The sequence below is a fragment of the Eucalyptus grandis genome, chromosome 2, assembly GCF_016545825.1.
Source record: "Eucalyptus grandis isolate ANBG69807.140 chromosome 2, ASM1654582v1, whole genome shotgun sequence".
Lineage (NCBI taxonomy): Eukaryota > Viridiplantae > Streptophyta > Magnoliopsida > Myrtales > Myrtaceae > Eucalyptus > Eucalyptus grandis.
In genome coordinates, this window is record NC_052613.1 from 49,871,094 (window position 1) to 49,896,003 (window position 24,910).

The 24,910-nt window shown below is 39.9% G+C and overlaps 2 protein-coding genes across 3 annotated transcripts; one reads left to right on the top strand and one right to left on the bottom strand.

The window, feature by feature from the left end:
* The first annotated feature begins 11,900 nt into the window (after window positions 1–11,900).
* On the top strand, window positions 11,901–14,675 carry LOC104435590 (receptor-like protein kinase FERONIA). Its single transcript, XM_039306357.1, is given in 2 exon segments — window positions 11,901–12,340; window positions 12,343–14,675. Coding segments are annotated over 2 exon segments (2,484 nt in total). The 5' UTR covers window positions 11,901–12,000; the 3' UTR covers window positions 14,487–14,675.
* Window positions 14,676–15,179: 504 nt separating this feature from the next.
* On the bottom strand, window positions 15,180–23,028 carry LOC104433365 (nucleolar protein 14). 2 transcript variants are annotated; one of them, XM_039307293.1, is made up of 14 exons: window positions 22,739–23,028; window positions 22,468–22,602; window positions 22,035–22,194; window positions 21,237–21,313; window positions 20,699–20,755; window positions 20,404–20,616; window positions 20,047–20,175; window positions 18,718–19,413; window positions 17,988–18,180; window positions 17,683–17,876; window positions 16,861–16,965; window positions 16,601–16,740; window positions 16,020–16,298; window positions 15,180–15,815 (listed from the first exon to the last, which is right to left on the bottom strand). In XM_039307293.1, the coding sequence occupies exons 1-14, from the start codon at window positions 22,961–22,963 to the stop codon at window positions 15,551–15,553; spliced, it is 2,868 nt and encodes a 955-aa protein (XP_039163227.1). In that variant the 5' UTR covers window positions 22,964–23,028; the 3' UTR covers window positions 15,180–15,550. The 2 variants fall into 2 exon arrangements, with proteins under 2 accessions (XP_039163227.1, XP_010044381.2); XM_010046079.3 differs by having other exon boundaries at window positions 20,699–20,758.
* Window positions 23,029–24,910: the final 1,882 nt, after the last annotated feature.

A 24,910-nucleotide genomic window follows, 5' to 3' on the forward strand; every position in this document is an offset into this window, starting at 1 on the left:
GATAAAAAATTATTCCCCGAAACAAAATGGTTACCAAAGTGCAACGCTTAGCGAGCAGAAATCACTAGGCTAGCCTTCGTTCAATAGTTATTCTAGAGAACAATACATTGAATAGCTTCCTCATACAAGATTGCATCACGCCCAACTTAGCTTGAGTGTATGTTCTCTCAAATGAGATAGCATATCAATTTAGGCTTGACAGTTGGTTTCAGCCTACCATGGCCTCATCAGGAGAATAGCATTAGCTCCTGATTAGTTCGTGCACAAATGGCCAACCTCGCCTTCCGAGCTCCCAAGTAACATAGTCTTTCTATCCTAGAACTCGTACCAACCATCTTAACACCACTCCCTTGGACTAGTTGTGTTCATCCCCTCTGGATCACTTACTCTTCACCCAATAACCCAAGCTCCACTCACAAGTGTCACCGGTACAAGAGAATCACAAACCGTGACATTCTCCCCCACTCTACTCCACAACGCTCTCGTTGCAGGATGTTCTATTGCTTCCTAGCATTTCCTTAACCATTGATGCGCCACTTTAGATCATACACCAAATGGTAACACTCGCAACAAAATAGGCCGCTCCATTGGTAGCTTTTTTTTATCACATTCTTTTTGGGCCCCTTCGGTCACTTGCGCTTTCCTTGGCAAGTGTGGCATTTTTCCCAACCTTTTGGCAACACAACCTTTTGGCAACACCCTCTTCTGCCTACTAAGCTTCTTAATCCTAGCAGACCAGTGGAGGTTATTTCCTTGTTGGAAACATGGCAGTAGGCCTTTTCTTGAGAATCACCAATTGATCCAAGAACGTTTCCCCTGTTCAGTGAGAAACTGGATCTTTCATATGCCCCCATTGCCGTCCTAGATGCTAGTCGAGAGCCATGCTTTATTCATAGATTTTCTTCAGCTCAACTCATTGATTGGAGTGATCTTGCTTTGATACCATATATCATAGGTCAGTAGTTCCTTGGCTATAGAATAACTCGTGCATCGCTTGACAAGTAGAAATCACCAAGCCAACCTTCGTTCAATAGTTGTTCCGAAGAACAATTTCGCAAACAACTTCCTTATATGAGATCGCACCATACCTAGTTTAGCTCGAGCGTCTAGTCTATCAAACAAGATAGCAAATCATTTTAGGCTCAACAACTAGTTTTGGTCTACTATGACCTCAATAGGAGATTGGCATCAACTTTCGACTAGTTTGTGCATAGGAGACCGACCTCGCTTTCAGAGCTCCTAAGTAACATAATCTTTCTATCCTAAAATTGCTAACATCAAGCGTCCCGACACTACTCCCATTGACCGGTTGTGTTTATCCCCTTTCCATCATTCACTTTCCACCTAATAACCCGAACTCCATTCACAAGTGTCACGAGTATAGAGAATCACGGACCATGACACATACATATAAGCCTTAGAAAATGCTAACTAGACGTATATGCATAGTTAAACACCTTACTATTACTAAATAAATATAAGCATAAACCAACATCTTGATAGATGTAAAATAAAAAAATCCATGCCTTCATGTGTTCCTGCGTCATCCGACTTGAAGGTGGGCAAATCACCCTCAATGGAAGTGGCAATGGATGCATTCTTGAAGGAATCCAGTGATGCCTAATCTTGAGAATATGTACTTCCTCATGTTACCTGACAAAATTTAACTGCACATCAATAAAACATCAGTGAGTGTTTATTTTCATTGGCTGAAAAGAATGGAAATTCACACAATTCAACATTGAGATGCCAATTTGACCAGCAAAAACCAATCTCATTGTAAGTGTTTAGCAACAACGGTAGATCGTAAAGCATTTTAATAACTAGAATCAAACATAAAACGCCGGGATTGGAATGTAAAGCCAAAAGGATAATCTTCGTCCTGTTTTACATAACTTTCTTCAAAATTGAAACGACATTCCTGTAGGAACAGACAGGAGCCTGACTGAAAAACTTCTCTCGATATATCACTTATCCATCCGCTGCAATATTTATATGCCGCGTGCAATCAATGCATTGCAACAGTGGCTCCCACTAATCCTCTGCCACGGCAACAACCAGTGCTACCACAATCACAAGCTGAATTCACAAGTTCCTAAGCGTCGAGACTCCTTCAGTCCATCATAATGTTCGGTGAGAGAGTATTGTCAAGTCCCATTTTCATCTCCTCTGCCTGCCTTTCCCAGTCGTCCTGATTTAGAACCATGCTCCTGGTCCTGCAGAAAAGCTTTCGCTCTTCCGTGCTTCTCCAATCTTTCTTGTTCCAGCAATGCCTTATCTCTTTCTTTCACCTCAAATGAGAAATAATTTTCTTCACGAAGTTCACGAACCACCTCTTTGGCTTCCTGCTTTATAAGTTTTTTCAACTTTCTCCTTTCAGGACGCTCATGATCTGGACCATAATCTCTGTCCTTAACAAAGCTGTCAGAAGAAAAAAAATCTCCATCAGATTAGTAAATCATTTACTAACAGAGGGCAAAACTGTGTATATGCAGTCCAGACTAAGCATACAGTGAAAAAGGTGCACTACGCGTATTCAAAACACCACATGCATGACACCTCCACATCTGGCCTTCAATGGAAAAAACATATGTAGGTACCCTGGCCATACGAAAGTTTCAATCACACACCACCACCTTACCACCTAGAGAGTCCCTGACTGAAGATAGACATACAGCTGCATTTAGCCAACGTGAGATTTTATACACAGTGAGATCCTTTTGAGCATATTTCACTTTTTCTGCTTACAAAGTTGGACATTTGGAAACTGCAAAATAGCTAACATCCATTCTGCACTAAAAAGAACGATGGGCAAAGAAAGATAAAAGATAAACCCAAAACATGCTAACTGATATCATCGGAGCTGAAAAAAGAGGATTCCTCAGGCATGTCAATTATTTTTCAGAAAATTCAAAGAGCTAAATTCACTTGCACCTTCGCGAATACACAGTAGAGGCCTTTGCACTCTAAATTCCATATGATTGTCAAGCTGTCACAAAACAACATACTCGTGCATGCCAGTCATTTTCATCTCAACTCATCAGTCTCCTTGAAATTCCCAAGTTGTCAGGCAAATTCACAAATGGAAAGGAAAACCACGAGATGTACCTGAAAATTTTGGTTAGGTCCTATTTTTCCGTCTGTTGCTGCAGAGAGCAAAGTTTTTAGAAACATTATGGCCTCTGGACAAAACTTCTGAGATTGTTTAGTTACCTTCAATAGAAACAAGTGACATCAGTTAATTGCAGCTGCACATCTAAAAACCAATAATGAAGCTTCAAAATACCAACCACTATATGATCAAGGTTGCAAATGCATAGTAAAAAGATGAAAACACTATGTCAAGAGTGCTAAAGACTACTTTGCTCAAGTATAAACCCAGCAGCCAAGCATTCACAAAGAGCAATTAGCTTGCAACATGTCCAATGTTTGTAACAGCCTATAATACAAAAACACGTTTACGGATTATTGATGATCTATGTGAGGAAAACTTACTCCGTATTATTCAATAAAGTTTAATATATATACATCAAAAATAAACCTTAAAAGTGGTAAAGACTAATTTACCCTTCTTGCTCCTAACACTCCCCCTCAAGCTAGAGCATAAATATTAATCATGCCCAGCTTGTTACAAATATGTTCTATCCTCCCATTACCCAAGGACTTAGTAAAGATGTCTGCAAGTTGTTCGCTGGTTCGAATATGATTAGGAAGAATTACTCCACTTTGCAACTTCTCTCGGATAAAATGACAATCAACCTCAATGTGTTTTGTTCTCTCATGAAACACCGGGTTGGAAGCTATATGCACTGCAGCTTTATTATTGCACCACAGAGTCATGGGTACTAAATCTTTAAAGCCTAACTCAGTCAATAACTGTCGAATCCACACTAATTCACACGTCACTTGTGCCATGGCTCTATATTTTGACTCAGCACTAGAGCGGGCAACAACACTTTATTTCTTACTTTTCCATGATACCAGATTTCCTCCGACTAAGGTACAATACCCAGTAGTTGATCTTCTATCATCTGGAGACCCAACCCAATCAACATCAGAAAAACCTTCAACTCTAATATGACCATGGTTTTGGTAGACAATTCCTTTTCCCGGAGCTTTCTTCAAATACCTCAATATCCGAATAACTGCATCCCAGTGAGATGTATGAGGGGAAGACAAAAACTGGCTTACTACACTGATAGGAAAAGCAATGTCTGGTCGAGTAATTGTAAGATAATTCAGTTTACCTACCAGTCTTCTATATCTCTTGGGATTATTAAGAATTTCTCCTCCATCAGCAACTAATTTAACCCCTTGTTCCATGGGTGAATCAAGAGGCTTTGATCCCAACATACCTGTCTCAGTGAGCAAATCCAAGACATATTTTCGTTGTGACAGAACAACACCTTTTTGTGATTGCGCCACTTCGATTCCTAGGAAATATTTCAATTTTCCCAAGTCCTTAGTTTGAAACTGTTGCTGAAGATAGGTTTTTAGCTCAGCTATACCAACCAAGTCATCTCCCGTGATGATAATATCATCAACATACACAATCAAGAATAGTTTGCCTCCCCCTGATTGTTTATAAAAGAAAGAATGATCATTTCCACATCTTGATAGCCCAAAAGACAGTACAACCTCATAAAATCTTCCAAACCACGCTCGTGGAGATTGTTTCAAACCATATAAAGACTTTTTAATTTGCAAACTAGTCCGACTCCCCGAGCAACAAACCCTGGAGGTTGCTCCATATAAACTTCCTCATGAAGAGTGCCATGCAAGAAAGCATTCTTAACATCAAGCTGAAATAAAGGCCAATTATATGTTGCAGCAAGAGAGATCAAAATACGAACAAAAGTAAGTTTGGCAACAGGAGAAAATGTGTCTAGATAGTCAACCCAATACACCCGAGCATACCCTTTTGCAACAAGTCTTGCTTTTAAACGAGCAAGAGAACCATCGGGGTTAACTTTTACAGCATACACCCATCGACAACCAATAGCATTTTTGCCTAGAGGAAGTGGTACTAAGTCCCAAGTTTGATTAATCTCGAGAGCCTGTAATTCTTCTTCCATTGATGTCCTCCAGCCAGAACTTTGTAACACCTCGGCGACAGACTCGGGGATAGGATATTGTTCAACAGTAGTTAAAAAGGCTCGAAAAGTAGGAGACACAGAAGAGTGAGAAATAAAATTTGCAATAGAATGTTGAGTACAAGTACGTGTACCTTTGCGATGAGCAATAGGAATATCAAGATCAGATACAAGAGGAGGGACAGCTAATGGCGGATCTGGAGCAGAAGACGACGTAGTAGTGACATGAGGAGCAGGGGGAGCAATAGTAGCAACACGATGACGTCGAGTATAAACCTAGAGAGGAGGTGGTTTCTCTGTAGATACTGGTGAAACATTTGGAATAGTAGACCGAATGGTGGTCACATACAAGTCTTCATCCAATTTAGACACATCAATTGGAACATTATGATAAGGAGTGGATTCAAAAAATGAAACATCAGCTGTTACAAAATATTTTCTCAGTAATAGAGAATAACAGCGATATCCCTTTTGAGTGCGGGAATAACCCATAAACATACACTTGAGTGCCTTGGGATCAAGTTTTGATACTCTGGGTCGATGATCACGAACAAAATAGACACAACCAAAGATACAGGGTGGTAGGACAAACAATGGTTCACTAGGAAACAAGGTGGAAAAAGGAATACCACCTTGCAGAATAGAAGAAGGCATGCGATTAATGAGATAACATGCAGTTAGAACAACATCAGACCAAAAGGTTTTCAGTACCTTCATCTCAAATAACATGGATCTAGTAACTTCCAATAAATGCCTATTCTTCCGTTCAGCAACACCATTTTGTTGTGGAATATCAGGACAGGAAGATTCATGGATCATACCATGTTGAGTCATAAAATCATAAAAAGATGTGGAAAAATACTCCTTAGCATTATCAGAACGCAGAACTTTAACATGCGTGCCAAATTGAGTATAAATTTCAGATATAAATGCACGAAAAATAGAAAATAATTCTGAACGATATTTCATTAAATATAACCAAGTAACTCTAGAATAGTCATCGACAAAAGTAACAAAATATCTTAAACCCAAATTGGAAACCACATGACATGGACCCCAAATATCTGAATGAACTAATAAAAAAGGAAATGATGATCGTTTAATGAATCGAGGTGTATAACTAACACGATGTAATTTGCCAAGTTGGCATGACTCGCACTCTAGACTAGAAAGAGATTAAAAACTAGAATCCAACTTTTGAAGACTACGTAGAGAAGGATGACCAAGACGACAATGGATTTGATGTGGGGACGCAACACTTGTGCAAGCAACTGAAGAAGCATCTTCAAGTACATATAGCCCCCCTTCCTCACGTCCTCTACCAATCGTCTTCTTCGTAACCAGATCCTGGAAGACACACGAATCAGGATAAAAAGTTACTGAACATTGAAAGTTTTTGGTTAACTTACTAACAAACATGAGATTAAATGGAAATTGTGGAAGATAAAGCACTAAGGACAAAGGTAATGAAGGAGTTGGGTTAACTGTGTCAATTCCCTTAACATGTGTAGGTGACCCATTGGCTAGAGTAACTATGGACGAAGATGGAGAAAAAGAGGAAAATATACCTGAAAGACCTGACATGTGATCAAAAGCCCCTGAATCAATGATCCAAGGACGAGAAGTAGCCGAAAGGCATGCAGTAGCATTACCCGTCTGTGCCAAAGTAGCAGTGGAAGAAATAGGCTGTGAGATTTGAGACTGTGTGTACCGAGCATATTCCTCACCAGACATAACCACCACCTTGTCTTCAGATGACTGTGGAGTAGAGTCAAAATTAGACGTCGTATTAGCAAACTGGTGCTGCTGCCCTGGTCTCCCATGTAGCTTGTAGCAAAATTTTTGAATATGACCAGGTTTGCCACAATAATGACAAACTCATGTAGTTCCCGAATTATCAGTAGATATATGGAATTGTCCATAAGGATGCTGATTACCTTGACCTCTCCCTATTTCAATGCCTCAGCCTCCTCCTTGGACACCACGCCCACTATATCCGCCACGGGTTCCTCCATCACTCCTATTACCACTACCAGTTTGAGTCTGAGACACAAGGGCTGAACTCCCCACCATAGATGTAGTATCCTGAGAGGACTCACGAGATACTCGAAGAACTCGAGCAAATGTATCTGTGAGTGACGCTATATTCTCTCCTCCAAGAATCTAAGACCTAACATTTTCATACTCAGAACCAAGACATCCTAAGAATCCCATTACAGCCAATTGTTCCCTTTGACGTTGCATTTGTTGAACATCAGCTGAAATAGGGAGAACAGCATTCAACTCCTCATACAATCTCTTAAAGTCTGCAAAGCACTGAGTAATAGAGCATCCCTTTCTTTCAAATCAATAAAACTCCTGCGATAGCTCATAAATCTGTGACAAATTATCTTGGCTAGAATACAGCACATTCAAATACTCCCATAGTTCTCTGACTGTATCAATATGAGTTACCATGTCAACTATATTACTCTCCATAGAATTCAGCATTTGACCAAGAATACGTGCATCAACACCATCCCAAGTTACATCATCTCTGGGCTTAAACTCAGTTAAGTGTCTATGTTAATTCCTGTCTGTCAAAATAAGCTTCACAATTTTCTTCCATTGGTGGAAGTTAGCACTACCTGCAAGCTTCTTATCAGTAATTCGATTAGATGAAGAGGAAATCACCTCAGTCATCACAGTATTATTCTTCTCATTATCTACTTCAATTGCACTCTTCGACTGATCGCCCATTTTCCAAACAAAAATAAGCAAACTCTGACCTTAGCTTCCGTCAAACAACTCAGCCTCAATAATTCAATAACTCAATATTACCACTACCAAATAAAATGACAGAAGCTCCCACACAACTTTCAAATCATCAAATAAATAACTGCACTATACCCAAGTAGCAACTTGCTTCATCACAAGTCTCAAACAAATTAATCAGCCAAATCAGCAACTTTAAAGCAAATTCTAACCCACAAACTCATCCCTATCAGCCAAATCAGCAACTTTAAAGCAAATTCTAACCCACAAACTCATCCCGATGAGTGCTACTACACTCTGTCACTACTGCTCTCTGTTACCCTTTCTCTCTCTAGGGTTGTCCCTCTCCTTCACCGACCTCGCGTACAAGAAGCGGCACAGCTAAGTGCGTGTTCCCTTGCTCCTCCACCAATGACCAGCACTACCACTCCGCAAGGCACAGCAAATCGCACAAGCACAAGCGCGCTGAAGTCGCGCGAGCGCGAGCGCGCCGCACAAGCAGCACAATCAAGCTGTGCGGGCAGCGTGAGCGGCGCGAGCCGAGTGAGCCGTGCGAGCTGCGTGAGCACCGCGAGTGAGCCTCGCGAGCGAGCCGCGTGAGCTGCGCGAGCACCGCGAGTGAGCCTCGCGAGCGAGCCGCGCGAGAGAGAAGCCCTATTCCGGTGAGCAGCGGTGACAGCCAACTATTCCAGCGAGTCGACGGCGGTCCGGTGAATCGACGGCGGCGAGCGGCTGCTCCGTCGTCTAGGGTTAAGCCCTAGGCTCTGATACCATGTGAGGAAAACTTACTCCGTATTATTCAATAAAGTTTAATATATATACATAAAAATAAACCTTAAAAGTAGTAAAGACTAATTTACCCTTCTTACTCCTAATAATCTACATGGTCTACAGGATTGTAGCTCGTATAAACAATAAAATCAACACTTAGCAACTACGATTAACCTTAATTTGTGGGACAGGTGTACCAATGTAGACTGCTCTTAAAGAAACATTACGCATGTCTGAAGGCACTACCCGCCAGATGAAATTCCACAATACAATGATGGAAAACTCACATAGGAGGTAAAAGTAATCAACTAAACAACAAAGAAAGAAACAAGAAGTATTTAAAAGAACTTGTTCATGCACTCAAAAAAGTCCAAGGCACAAAAGCGATGATGGACCCTCAAATTAGTGACATTGAACTACGGTGCTTATGCATGCCATTATTGACCTAGAAATAGTAATATATCTCGGCGACCTATTGAGGAAAGGAATCCCATATGCAAAAACTTGAACTACATTGAGAGAACATACCACGAGAAGCAGAGAGCATAGAAAAGATCCCAGAGCAACATCCCGACCAGAAAGAATGGGGCAACGCATTAGATATTCACACATTAATAAGACAGCTGGAGTCAGGACAACATGACGAAAGTCAGAACATGGAAATATCAGCGACCACAACCTCAAAAGGAGCAATGTCTTCAGTGATGGCCAATTGCTGATCTCTATCCAATGAATAGGAAGCAACAGATAATTAGCATCTCATACTTCAACAGAACTTTTCCAAGCTTTCATCCAGCAATAAGATTGTTATATAATTTTCCCCTGCAGCTAACCTGAGTTCTTAATGGCCCAACAGAACTATGTCCTAGTACTTAGGATTCTTTGACAAAGCACAAATTGCTGCAAAGTATGGAATCTCCGTGCTCATTTCTATTAATGGCTTGACCAACATATTTAACAACTGAAAATTCAATGGCTTTTTACTTGCTAAGACGGCAAGTAGTACACCATAAAAACACCTGCAAAATGAGATACATCTAAGATCATCCTCAGAAATGGTTGCAACCGGTATTGACAAGAAGTGAATTCTCAAACCATAGGCTTCAGCGACAAATTTGTACACAAGAGTGTTTGGCTACTCCTCAAATGCATCACCAAAAATCACTGGCAAAAGTAAACAGTTAAGAAATAGAAGATTACATGTCGGAAACACAATCCCAAAATATTTCTGTCCCTTTGCCTTCTCAGTTAACTAACCTTACATTAATAGATATATGGCAATCCCAAACTCAAGGACTCTGGCCAAAAAGCATTCAACCTCCCCTGCGCCTTTAGATTGTCGTAGCTTGCAATGAACTTTTCAAATAACATGCATAAGTAAACCGATACTGCAACTTTACCGTTATGAAAGCAATTTGAAAAAGTTACACTGGAGCTGCAGGTTTAAAATGTCAAGCTACGATGAGCAGATACAAAGTCCAGTTTGTAGCCCTCAGATGACCATGCCATTTGAAATATCGAACCTTCATGACCACCAAGTCTACAGATGAGAAAAGCTTCATAGGGAAGACATTCATGGAGGAAACTGTTGCAATTGAAGATGGAGCATCATGATGGGGAACCACTTTCCAGATTAAAATCTGTGCAATACAATACTTAAATTCAGGAGGCTTCGTACAGCAAACGAATTCTGCAATATTAAAGAATTATTGGTTCAGGTTTGCTTCAGACAGCCAACGAATTCTTCAATTCAAGCTATAAACCCAATTAGTTTGAAGCAAATTCCAAAATCAATTTTGACTTCGGTAGCACATGATTTTTTTGGAGAAAAAAGAACCTAGCTTATTCAAATTCAGCCAAAGTAGAATTGTTTTGGACAATACTACCCCTGCTCCAGTCACAGGAGCAAGCTGTTTGGCAAAAATTAGGCCGACCAGCAAGTTCGGGCTCTTATTTGATATAGAGAAAATGACACTAGAAGTGCCAAAAGTTGTATACAACGCTAACTTTAGTGCCAAAAGTTTTCGCCAAGCACCGAAGTGATCACTTTGTTTTTTTATTGAAATTAGTATTAAGGTGATCACTTTTTAATAAGAATGTGTACTGAAGTGATCACTTTTTTTTTTTTTTTTGCAAGGGCTGTCACTAAAGTGATCACTTTCTAACCTGCTATATGACGTTGTTTAAGGGTTATGTGCTGACTGATATGCTGCAAGTCACGTAGGATTGAGGAAATTAATTAAATATGGCCATGTCGGATTTCCGATAACTTAGATCAGAATTTATACTTAAGTGATTATTTTATTTTAAAAAAAATGACACTTAACTGATCTGGAAAAAAAAAAAAAAACTTTTGGCATTAAAGTGAGCCATATACAAATGTTGACATTTCTAGTATTCTCCTCCCCCTTCAACCATTTATTTGAGACAAGATCCACTCTAGGCCCTCTTTTGAAAAATGGCCCCATTTCAAGCCTTAAATCGAAATTTCCCAAAAATGAAATTGAAATTACACCACTTGACCGTGTGTTACTAGATTAGATTATTCATCCACCGTCCTGACCTAGCTAATGGTTAGAAATCATTATCATCTCATTTTCATTGGGACAAGTCTTAATCCTTTTGATGAAGACCCCAATGATGAAGCGGTACAAGAGATGCTTTTTATTGCCCATGTAATCAAGAGATTCATCCTCTGGTCGAGAGATGTAGATTCTTTAACAAGGCTAATCCATTCAAAACTAGGACTTTGAAACAGCGATGGTCAATAGAAATGTACTGAAGAGCCCCTTTCCAGCGCCGGTAATCAAGATTCATCCTCTGGTCGAGAGATGTAGATTCTTTAACAAGGCTAATCCATTCAAAACTAGGACTTTGAAACAGCGATGGTCAATAGAAATGTACTGAAGAGCCCCTTTCCAGCGCCGGTAATCAAGATTCATCCTCTGGTCGAGAGATAGAGATTCTAACGGGGCTAATCCTTTCAAAACTAGGACTTTGAGACAGTGATGGTCAATAGAAACGTACTGAAGCGCCTGTTTCCGGGAACTTTCAGAGCATTGCTACATCGAGCAGACTTTAGACGCTCCTGCCAATTGATCCAAGAATTAAATTGTCTTTGATTTGGACTGACAACTTCACCGTTTAAGCAGTCAAGTACTCGCCAAGAACTTATATCCTACGTGATTGACTGCTTTCTTGTTTGGTTGTGGCTGAATTATTGGCCGGCAGAGGTCAAACTCCAGGGGTCTCCTCCTTTCCGCTTAGTAGGAGAGCTATCTAACCACAGGACTTGCTACGTCAAGTATCAAAGTATTGTTTCTCTGAGATCATCAATCTTTCTCTCGTTCCTCTAGGAAAATTTCGCTTTGGAATCCATCCAATGTACACGGATTGCAAAAACAGACATGCCTCTATTCTTTTGCTATATTTTATGCTGTTCTTGTTGCTAAAAACAAACTCTGTAGTCCTTGTACGAGCAGATAAACCTCCTTACGTGCCAACCGAGAAGGTAACACTGAACTGCGACCCTTCAGCAGGAGATATCCCTTCTGGCGTCAAGAGAAAAAGTCTCAGCTTTGCAATTAAAGCCAACAGAGATGCCTCCCAGGATCCCGGTACCCCATATCCCGAGACATCTGCTTGTATTTTCCCCACTTCAGTTACCCACCCATTTTTCGTCTCTCCTGGCCACAAGTTCATTCGACTTCATTTCTATCCAGCCCCCATCAAGGTTTAGACATATTCGACGCGTTGTTCTCTGTCAGTGTAGGGCCATACACATTGTTGCAAACCTCCCAATCCTCCTATTCGAGTAATCCTTCAGATATTGAGTATGTGATTCAAGAATTCAGTGTGGAGGTGGATTTCCACGTCCTGAACATAACATTTACCCCCTCGCCCAATCATTCAAATGCCTATGCCTTCGTGAACAAGATTGAGGTCATGTCAATGCCTCAAAACCTGTACATCCGAGATGTTCGACTTCCACTGATAGGAAATCCATCTCAATTCTACGCCTACAATCATAAAGCGCTCAAAACAATGTACAGGGTAAACATAGGCGGGCAACCGATCCCCCCTGAACATGACACTGGCATGTTGCGTTTTTGGTCAGGAGATGAGGATTACCTTATGCTTCGTGGAGCCTCCACGGCTATTCACCCATCCAAGGTCAAAATAAGTTACAGCCCAGGGGTGCCTGCTTACACTGCACCAGTGAAGGTCTACTCCACAGCTAGAACATTGATTCCCCTCGGTGATACCACTCAAGGTAATATGAGCTGGTCATTCCTTGTAAGTTCTGGGTTCTGCTACCTCGTCAGGTTTCACTTCTGTGAGATCACAAGAGGAATCGCTCAAAATGGAAGGGTTTTCCAAGTCTATATTAATAATGCAACTGCAGAAGATCATGCAGATATCATGAAGTGGAGCAGTATGCCAGGACGGCCCGTTTATAGAGACTATATTATCAATTCTTCTTCATCGAGGGATGCACCAGAAACGGGAATGAAGTATCTGGAGATCACAATACGTAGTAATGTGTCGCGTAGCTTTTACAATCAGGGAATCGTGAATGGGCTGGAAATTTTCAAATTGCCAGGCTCTACTGGTAATTTTGGAGGCCTCTATCCATTTGGTTTCAGTACTTCTAGGAGCTCGCTTCAGAACAATTGGACATCTTTCCGGATTTTCCTGCTTGTTATATGTGGGATCCCAGCACTGATTTCTCTGTGTTTCTGTATAGTTTACATACCCCCGGGGTGGTTTAGCTTTTTCTCCCAATACCGAAATAAAAGCCTCAAGCCCTGCGGGCCACACTGGGAGAATGTCATCTCACTGACAAAGATCAAGTCGGCAACCAACAACTTCTCCGATGCTGTTCTCATTGGAACTGGCGGATTTGGGAAGGTCTATAAGGGATGGTTAGATGGAGAAGCCAGTGCAGTTGCTATAAAGCGTGCAGATTCCTCTTCGCACCAGGGTTTGCATGAGTTTCAAACCGAAATCTCCTTGCTATCAAAGCTTCGCCATCGGCACCTCGTCTCTCTCATTGGGCACTGCTTTGAGAAGAAAGAGATGATACTCATCTATAACTTAATGGCTCGAGGGACCTTGCGAGAACATCTGTACAATACCAAAAATCCTCCACTTCCATGGAAGAAAAGACTCAAAATTTGCGTTGGCGCAGCACGCGGATTGCACTACCTTCACACAGGTTCTAAGCAGATTGTCATCCACCGTGATGTAAAGAGCAGCAACATACTGTTGGACAAGAGATGGGAGGCTAAGGTATCCGACTTTGGATTATCTAAACTTGGGCCTGATGCGATGAACCAATGCGACATGCATGTTAGCACCAAAGTAAAAGGAAGCATCGGATATCTTGACCCTGAATATTATCGGTGCCTAAAACTTACAGCTAAGTCTGGTGTGTACTCATTCGGAGTGGTGTTGTTTGAAGTTCTCTGCGCCAAACCTGCAATAGTACCTGCAAATGGGAATGAGGATGGACCGCAGAGTCTGGCTGAATGGGCCTTAAAATGTTATCATTCAGGCATGCTTGATCAGATCGTTGATCCATATCTACAAGGAAAGATCGACCCTGGATGCTTCAAGACATTCACTGATGTAGCAGTGAAGTGTCGGGCAGAAACGGGAAGAGAGAGACCGTCAATGGGAGATGCTTTATGGAATCTAGAGCTAGCGTTGCAGCAGCAGAGCAGGGCGGATGGAGAAAAGCTATGTGGTCCAGCAAATAAGATATTGGCCGGCGATTCGTCAATATTAGCTGCTCATCAATTATATAACTCCGATAAGAATATTGGCGCAGAATTTTCTGAAATTATCCATCCATCTGCTCGATGAAGGATCCATAAGTGAAGCCAGATAGGTTATTGTGATGCAGCTGTTTCTTATGTTCACTGGTGCTCCTTGTAAACCTTAAATTATAGTATGTACTGTTGTGTAATTGCTGTTTTGGTCTTCTTCACTTTCGGATCAATCTTTGCTCATCACTCTCCAAAAATCATCAATCGATAATCTTTTATCTTGGAATATGTCATGAATACATTACAGGTCATAGCTCTACTAAAATATTCTAAAGATGAAGGACAACACTTCCACAGATATATAGACACACATATATGCCTAGAAAATACTACATAGACACAAGCATAATTAAAGAACTTATTAGGAAATAGACAAGCATAATATATCATCTAGATAAATTTTGGAAAAAAAAAACATATCATGCCTTCCTATGCTACTGTTACATCCTACTTAAAGCTGTATAAATCACACTCAAAACGGCACTGAATCTGTTCTTGAAGAGATCAAGTGATGCCTAATCTTGAGAATATGTAGTTCCTCGTGTTAATCTAGAAATTTAATTGGACTTCAACAAAACGTCACTTAATGTTAATACTCATTGGTCCAAAAAGAGCTCAACATTGTGATACCATCAATAAAGGATTTCTTCCTTTACATTTATTTCTCATATCTTTTAGATATTGGAAATGGTCTAGCAACAACCATAGATCATAAACGTATATTAACAACTAGCATCAAACAAAAATCACCCGGATTGGAACTGAATGTCAAAACAATAATATTAGTACTCTTTACATCACTGTTTCAAATTTCAAATGACAATTCCTACAGGAACGATGTCCCTCAAAATAACGGATCCCTATTCACACTAGCCCTTGATTCAACAAGCTGGAGCATGACTGGAAAACTGCTCTTGGTATATCACTAACTCATCCGCTGCAATATCTACACATGCCGCATGTACTCAACCGCATAGCATCAATATCCTCTACGACACAGCAACCAGCGCCTCCACAATCAGAAGCTGAATTCACAAGTTCCAAAGCATTGAACCTCCTTTACAGTCCAACATACTCTTTGATTATTGTCAAGTCCCACTTTCATTTCCTCCTCTTCTTGCCTTTTCCAAGCTGTCCCGATTTAAAAGCATGCTCCTGCTCTTGCAGGAAAGCTTTAGCTCTTCCGTATTTCTCCGATCTTTCTTGTTCCAGCAATGCCTTATCTCTTTCCTTCACCTCAAATAAGAAATAATTGTCCTTACGAAGTTCACGAACCGCCCCTTTGGCTTCCTGCTTAATAAGTTTCTTCAACTTTCTCCTTTCAGCACGCTCACGATCTGGATCATAATCTCTTCCCTTAACAAAGCTGTCAAGAAGGGAAAAAAAATTAGAAATATCTCCATCAGATTATACTTGATGTAAATTATTTACTAACAGAGGGCAAAATTGCAATGAATGCAGTCTACACTAAGCATACAGATAATGAGGTGCATGACACCTCTACATCTGCTCATGAGAGACAGACAGAAAGACAGAGACAGACAGAGACAAAGAGAGAAAGAGACAGCACTTCTCCTCAAATTTAGGATTAAGTTGCTTGATAGGCACTGGCTTATGCTTCCGCAGTTGAAGTGGTTGCCGGAGCGTCTGATGTTCATCAGCTTTTCTCTTGATAACTTGAGCAACATCCTCAAATTTATTTCGCAGCTCATTTGGTAAGTTTTGTTGCTGTGCCACTTCCAGTAACAAAGTTGAAATTGGCATGAATATTTCAGGGAACGAACTCAATTTCCCATATATATTGGCAAAACCGCTAAGGGTCTCAATCACAGATGCCAATACGCTAGCCCTGCATATAAACAAGTTTGTTTTTTAAACAAAATGATTTGAATCCTGATACTCTCAATGAAGAAAATATATGTAGGTACCCTGGCCATACAATAGTCACACACCATCACCTTACCACCTAGATTTCTTGACTGAACATAGACATACAGATGAACATGACATTTTATACACAATGAGATCCTTGTGAGCAGATTTCAGCTTTTCTGATGACATTTTGAAAACTGCAAACAGCTAACATCCACACTGCACTTAAAAGAGCAATAGGCAAAGAAAAGATAATCCATAAACCAAAAACATACTAACCTGAAATTATCGGAGCTGAAAAAAGGGGATTCCTCAGGCATGTCAACTATTTTCAGGAAATTCAAAGGGCTGAATTCACTTGTGCCTTCACGAATACACAGTAGAGGCCTTTGCACTCTAAATTCGATCAGATTGCCAAACTGTCACAAAAAATCACATGCATGCATACCAGTCATTTCCATTGCAACCTATCAGTCTCCTTGAAATTCCCAAGTCGTCAGGCAGATTCACACAATGGCAAGGAAAACTACGACAGATACCTGAGAATTTTGGTTAGGTCCTATTTTCCTGTCCGTCGCTGCAGAAAGCAAAGTTTTTAAAAACATGATGGCCTCTGGACAAAACTTCTGAGATTGTTTAGTTACCTTCAATAAAAACAAGTGATATCAGTTAACTGCAGCTGCACATCTAAAAACCAATAATGAAGCTTCAAAATACCAACGACTATATAATCAAGGTTGCAAATGCAAAGTCACAAACTGAAAACACCATGTTAAGACTGCTGAAGAAAATGACTATTTAGTTCAAGCAGAAACGCAGCAGCCAAGCAGCCAAGCATCCAAGCATTCTTAGCAACAAATTAACTTGCATCATGTCCAATCATTGTAAACAACCTATAGGACATGAAACAACACATTTATAGATTATGGATGTTATACATGGTCTACACAATTGAAGCAAGTATAAATCAATAAAACTAACTACTTAGCAACCACGATTGATCTTAATTTGTAGGACAGCTGTACCAGTGAACACTGATCTTAAAGAAATGCTAAGCATTATGAAGGCACTACCCACAAGACAAAATTTCAAAACACAGTGATGGAAATACTCACACAGGAGGAAAAACTAACCAACTGAACCACAAAAAGAGGAACAAGGAGTATTTAAAAGAACTTGTTCACACACCCAAACAAGTCCAGGTCACAAAAGCAATAATGAACCCTCAAATTAGCGACATTGAACTACAGTGCATTGCATGCCATTATTTACCTAAAATCAAAAATATATCTCGGTGACCTATTGCGGAAAGAAATCATATATGCAACAACTTGAACTAAAAATATGTTTTGAGAACGTACCGAGAGAAGCATAGAACATAGAAAAGACCCTAGAGCAACATCCCGACCCAAAAGAATGGGGCAACGCATTAGATATTCACATATTAACAAGACAGCTGGGGTCATGACAACATGACGAAAGTCGGAGCATGGAAATATCAGCGACCATAGCCGCAAAAGGAACAATGTCTTCAGAGATGGCCAACTGCTGATCTCTATCCCACGAAAAGGAAACAACAGACAATTAGCATCTAGTCATTCAACAAACCTTTTCCAAACTTTCATCCAGCAATAAGATTGTCATATAATTTTCCCCAGCAGCTTACCTGAGTTCTTAATGACCTCACAGAACTGTGTCCGAGTTCGTAGGATTCTTTGACGAGCACAAATTGCTGCGAAGTATGGAATCTCTGTGCTCATTTCTATTAATGGCTTGACCAACATATTTAACAACTGAAAGTTCAATGGCTTTTTACTTGCTGAGATGGCAAAATACTGCAGTAGTACGCCATAAAACACCTGCAAAAATGAGATACATCTCAGATCATCCTAAGAAATACTTGCAACCAGTGTTGAAAAGAAGTGAATACTCAGACCATAGGTATCAGCTACAAATTTTGTCACACGGTGTTTGGCTACTCCTCAAATGAATCACCAAAAATCATTGGTAAAAAGGGCAAAGTTACTCTAAGTGAAATTGTAAAACCTGCCCAAAATGTTCACATTAACTACATATAGTTTTGCAGCCTGTACCACCAAAAAAAAAAAAAAAAAACACATATAGATATTCAACAATACAATGCTGGAAAACAACCTGAATTTATGTAGGCAGTACATGCCTAGTATAATTGTATAGGTTTTAGTATTATATTAAATAAACATTTACTAACAATAATTATACCAAATAGAACTCTATCAAATCAGAGAAAACCACAACTGAAGCATAGTTACTTGGCTAAAGTAATCAGTTAAGAAATAGAAGTTACATGCAGTAGAATGTCCCATCAGAACCACAATTAAACTACAAGCACAATATAGCCAGGTAATGATTCATACCTGCATCTTTTTTCGATTTTCTGCAGCAAGAGCTATTGCATTGCTACCCCGAATTCGAGTAATTAATAGAACAATATCGGAATTGGAACGATTCTCCAACAAAACATTAAATTCTTCCAAGCTTGTTGGTGCTTCGATCAAAAAGGGAAGGATGCTTGTCCCTTCAGAATTCACAACTTTCTTCTTATTTTCATGCACAGACACATTCTTCATTGTTTTATTGTCTACACGCCCGACTTGTTCTTTACTATTCTCACCAGCATCAATGCGAACTTCTTCTTCATCTTCTTCTTCTTCTTCTTCCTCTTCCTCTTCTTCTCCTTCTCCTTCTTCTTCCAGATCGGCATCAAGTCTTTCATCATCACTTTGCTCCCAGTCATTGAGAACATATGTTTTGTCATGATCATCTTTGTGATCATCAGATCCATCATCATCTTCAGAACTCTCTAACTCCTCAGAAGAATCCTCATCTTCATCCTCAGAGTTAGCAGCAGCCTCTCTTTCAAGAATCTCATCAACCCAACCCTTCTTAGTCTGGGTTTCGTCATCTAGTGAGAAGGAATCACCAAGGTCATCGCCTGATAAGGATCTAACCTTCTTAGCAGATGGTTTCTCATCATCTTCATCATCTTCATCATCTTCATCATCCTCATCACTATTATCATCAGCGGCAAGCATCCTTTTCTTACGTTCTTCCTGGCATGTAGTAAAGATTATAAAGTGAAAAATCGCATTCGACTTTGAAATGAAGGGTTCAATCTCTTCTAGATGATTTTGAGTGAATAGAGGACACCCAACTTCCAAAACCTAATTAGCATATCCTTGTCGGAGATGGGGTTAATAGGTGAAATAGCAAGTCCACGCAGGCATTACAAGAATTTTCAAAGAAAATGACATAAGCATCCTGCTGAGATGATTAGAGCAGCTGTAGTTGCCATGTTCCTCCTAAATACTGCTGAAAGCTAGCTGACAACTAGCAAAATAATAGGGCGATGCAATGGTTTAATAACTAATATTCTTCAAAATATAGAATGAGATATCAACTTCAACCCGATTAAATATTTGAGAACAACTATTTTGTATGAATTGAATTGTTCCACCATTCAGAGACAATATTTTCCAAAGATAGTAACAGCACATCTAACACCAGAAAGGACAAAAGGTGAGCTATGACATCGAACATCATTTCCACTATTAATCCACTGTTTCCCGCCCATATAAGAACTAGAAGATAAATTTCTCAAATAATTGATTACAGAAATCTAGCAAAATAGAACTGCCCTGGATGGAAATCAAAGAGAAATAGATACAAATTATTGCAGTTTATACCTCAAGTTGCTCAAGTCGTTCTCTTTCTTCCTGGGCAATCTCTTCTGGTGTCTTTGTTCGGTCAGATGGCCGAGCTCGAATATCTAAGGACATTTCCTTTACAAGTTTGTCATAAGTATCAGGCTTGTCCTGTCACAAACAGATCCAATAAGGAGTCTGACACTGACAAATGATCACGATTCACCGGATGTATTAAAAATTCTGACAGTGTTAAAGGTGGCCACCATGCATAAGCTACAAAGTGGAACCAATAAAAAGGTAGACAAAGACTGTTTCGACAGCTAAACACCACAACAAAAGATTCAAATTATCTGAGAACCATAATTATATGGGGAAAAAATAATAATAGAACTCTACCTGTGCAAAAGTCTCCGCTTTCTCTGTGGCAGATAATTTAGTAATCTTCAGAGGCTCTTTCGGGACACTCTGGTTGACAAGTGCCTTTAATGCACTCATCTTGCCAGGCTCAGTCAAAGAAAGTAAAGCTTCAGACTGCACTAAGGAAGAGAAGTTTTTGTCCAGTTCTTCCATTAATTGCTCGTTCTCTTCCTTATCTTTTGCTTTTTGAGCCTGGTTAAAATCGAGAAGAATCAAAACGTTGTGCAATACAGCCTCAAGAATGAAGCAACACAATAACAAGAAAAGTTCCCACCTTGAACAACTTGCTCTTAAATATAATCTCCTCCATAACTTCTTTTTTGCTTTTGTGCTTCTGAAGTCAAAAGCCATCAAAAGAAGACCACATCAGTATCTAGCATCAGTTACAAATCATTAGAATGCATGATGCAGGTGCCAATGCAACAACAGGAAGATATCTGATCGACACCCATCACTCTTTCACTGTATAAAAAAAAAAAAATTTGCTAGAAAGAGGTAAACGTCTAATCATGAGGCTAGCCCTGTAATATAATCAGGAAAGAAGATTTGGAAATTCATCGTTCTGGAAGATTTAGAAGAGGAAGGATTATATAATCAATGATACAAAGATGCAACTTAACCCAAATTATCACATAGGCTCCCCATACTGATGCACAAGCCGAAATTAAGAGAAATAACTTTCGCCTGATATCTAAAACATAATGCAGGAGATGTTGCAGCTAGCAACCAGGAGGATAGTTCCTAGTGCTAAAAGCAGAAACACACTTCAAGTGATGTCAAAGCGGTAAGTGAGATAATACGGTAAATCTCACATTTTCTTCGCCTTCTACATTTGTTTCAAGTGAATTCACACCATGAGTAGAGAGTTGTTTCAAGATAGATGACTTATCTGCAATAAGGCAAGTTAGTGTTACTAGATATCAATACTATCCAAAAGGGGCACAGCAAGAGTCATCAGCAGCCAATCCAAATGTAAATAAATCACAAGAATGGGTATTTGACAAGGCTAACAAAAAAAGTCAACAAAGAATGGACATTGAATACATTACAAGTATGGACATTGACAAGGCCTTCAGAAAAGAAAACAGATAAAAGAATGGACATGGGCAAGATCATAAGTCAAAATTCAAGGGGATATTATTGTCAGTCAAAATCCAAGAAATGCCATCAACTCCACACTCATTTTTACTATGAACTGCATCTCTCTAAATATTCACCTCATAAAAAGCGGCTTTTTGGGAGGGAGACTTCTTATAAGGAGGAACAAATCTAGATCTTCATCTGAATGACTTTTCCCCACATATGAAGTTAACATTTAAGAATAATGAAAGTAGTTTTCTTTCTTAAAACTACTTCACTTTGGCCTCCGAAAGTCCTTCTAGATAGATCCCCAAGTGCAAGGAAATAACTTCACTAATTCAATAACTACATGTTGCATTCCACGTTGCTAGTCTATCATTAAAACAATGCCTGCTCCAAATCATGCATAGCGAGGAAAATAAGGTATTCATGCCCTTCACAAGACCAAATAGAAACTATAAGATAGATTCGATTTCCCACATCATTGGCCAATAGCACTTTAGCACGAAATTGCCAGAGTCATGACATACCGTAAGATCCAGCTGTTTCGGCACCACCACCATTATCATCATCGTCCGGCAACATTTCATCCTCAAAATCGTCCCTTCCCATAAATTCACCAGCTTCATAGTGATCATCATCTTCTTCTCCGTCAGATAAATTGTACTTGCTCTTTTTATTCAGTTTCAACTGCAAAATCAAAGATACAATTACAAAACTATAGAAAGGAGAAGGGAAACGCTCCAATTTAATCTCATTAAACAAATTATTTTATCCTGCAGCAGTGGTCAAGCATGTTATGTACACAATACTGAATAACACAACGGTTTTCCTCTCCATAAATATCAACCTGAAGAGAACATCGACGCTTCTCGGCCACCGCAACTTAACTCTTGCTAATTAAACGCAAGCGAGCAAAAGTAAATCGGCACGCGAATGTGGGAAGCTAATATCATCCCTTACCTTGTACTCCCGCTGAGACCTCAAAATAGCTTTCTCGAACTCCTCCATCCCTTCCTTATCCTCCCCAATCCGCTTATCCACAAAAACCGAGGCCTTGCCGCCCTGCTCGTACTCCTTCAACAGCGTATTCTTTCTCTGCAATCAACCGAAAACACCCCCACGCGCAAACCAACCAATCAGACAATCCGCACATAAGCACCCAAAAAAAAAAAAAAAAAAAAAAAAAAAGCACGCAGGTTAACGGAGTCGAGGAACAGCAGAGGCGAATTGCCTTTTCGATGGCGCGGGAGCGGGCGAGGCCGACGCGGCGCTCCTCGCCCTTGCGCTTCTTGCCGAGGATGTCGAACTTGCGGCGGGACCAAATGGTCTCGAAAGGATTGGGCTTCGGGGCTTTCGCCTTCATGGCGACCGCGTCGGGGCGCGACTTGCCCTTGCTCTTCTTCTTCGTCGTCCTGCTGCCGGAATCGGCGCCGGCGGGCCCAGATTTCTTCGCCATGGCGACGGAGGAGCGACGGTGACACCGAGGGTTTTAGGGTTTATGAGAGTTTTATCAGGAGACGGTTGAGAGATCCATTCCCCAAATCGACGGTGATGGACGAACCGGGGGTGGGTCGGATCCGATCCGAATCCTCCTTACGATGACGGGTCGGGAATTCCGGGTCGGATCTATCGTGGGCCGGTTCTCCTCTTCGAGCCGGCCCGTGTGCTGAAGGAAAAGCGGGGGGAGGTTGGGCCCGGCGGATCCAGTAGTGGTTAAAGAGCAAAGCTTTGAGCAAAATTGATTTCAGTGCTCCACTAGATGAATAGGAAAACTCAATAGATTGCAATCTTCTTTTTGTGCCTCTACAATTGTTACACCAAAACAAGCACAATAAAATTGAATAATCTTTACAATCGTATGGGACGGCGATTATATTTGAAGCATTTTGTTGGGTTTTATACTTTGCGAAAAGGAAAAAAATTAATAACCATTATAATATATAATTTAACGCTCTCTTAGCATACTTTTCCTTTGTAATTTAACGAAGCATTCTATTCTTTTTTTATTTTTCTTGTAGTTTCTCTTCTCCCGACCTCAATAGTGCAATTAGATTGTTACGCTATTAATTTTGCATGTTTTTAAAATTTTCCTTGGATATAATAGAGTGAAAGAGGAAAAAAAATGTATACAAAAAAAAAAAAGATAACCCCAGAATTAATCTTATGAGAATTTATCTGAAAATAAAGATTTAATCGTGGATATAAAAAAATTTGAATTGATTAGTTTGACATCGGCGAAATTAATTTACCTCCAAATGCTATTAATGCAACAACACTAGGTAAGTACAAGTATGTTTGGCAACTAGCAGAGTCTATTGCCTCAAAACAGATTTTTAGAGGTAAATTTACATGCCTCAAATATGTTTATAGAGGCAAATAAGTCTACTTCCATATAGTTATATAAATACACGTATGTGCTTTTGAAAAATTATGTAGAGGCACATAAATAGTAGCTACAAGTGATGATTAGAGGCAATAATATCTAGCACTAAATACTAAGGTTAGCAAATTTTCATTTGCCTCAAACTATTCGATGTACTCATCAGCTACTGATCCCGAGATGTGGATCATTCAAGGCACACTAGCATGGCATGCTTCTTCTATTCGAATTAAGTTTTAAACCAAATCTCTCCTCAAAAGGATAGATAGAGCAATTTAGGCGGCACGTATTTCTATGGTGCTTGTTTTTTCAATTATAAAGCATAGCTAAGTGACCCTACTCACATTGAACCTAATGCTTAGATGGTTTGGCCAATAGTGGGCCAGGAAATATTAAATGGTGATTCAAAATCGTGATGTAACGCGTATTATTCACTCTTCCAATCATGGAACAAATGAAATAACTCAAAGTATGTATTATTGTTCAAGAATGAAATTTTATAGGAATTGTGTATATCCAATTGATATCTAGGAGTAACAGTATTCAAAAAAATTATCTATTTGACTCTATACTTTTAAGGGCAAAAGTTTAACTTGGCTAGGCTAGGCTAATACCTTTTTACTTTAGAAGGCGTTATTTTTATTGGTGGTTTTAAAATTTGTCGAGACGCCAGTGAGAAACATCTTCCTTATCCAAGAAACCCTTGTCAAATCGAAGAGTGCAAAGGAACATTATGTCTACCTTGCTGGAGGCAAGGGTGATTTGAAAGACGATAAGCCTATCCAGCTTTGACAAAATTAAATTATTTTTCACATGAGCCGGCGACTAATGAAAGGACATTTTGTCACGATCGACCCACCAATTGCCGATTCGAATGTGAGGATAGGAAATTTCAATAGATATATAGTTTGCTTTGAGACTGTTGCATATTGTTAGTACTATTCTTTGTTCATTTCTTCTGGTTGCGAGTTACAGAACTTCTGTCAGGTGCGATTTTCTTGCTTTGTGTAGGCATTATAATGT

Bases quoted from the DNA above. Each gene is read 5' to 3' on its own strand.
- LOC104433365 (XM_010046079.3), bottom strand. From the start codon at position 22,963: ATGGCGAAGAAATCTGGGCCCGCCGGCGCCGATTCCGGCAGCAGGACG. The intron at 20,617-20,698 runs GTGGGAACTTTT...GATTTTAACCAG, and splicing joins TTAAGAGCAAGTTGTTCAAG to GCTCAAAAAGCAAAAGATAA. The intron at 19,414-20,046 runs GTATAAACTGCA...ACTACATGCCAG, and splicing joins AACGACTTGAGCAACTTGAG to GAAGAACGTAAGAAAAGGAT.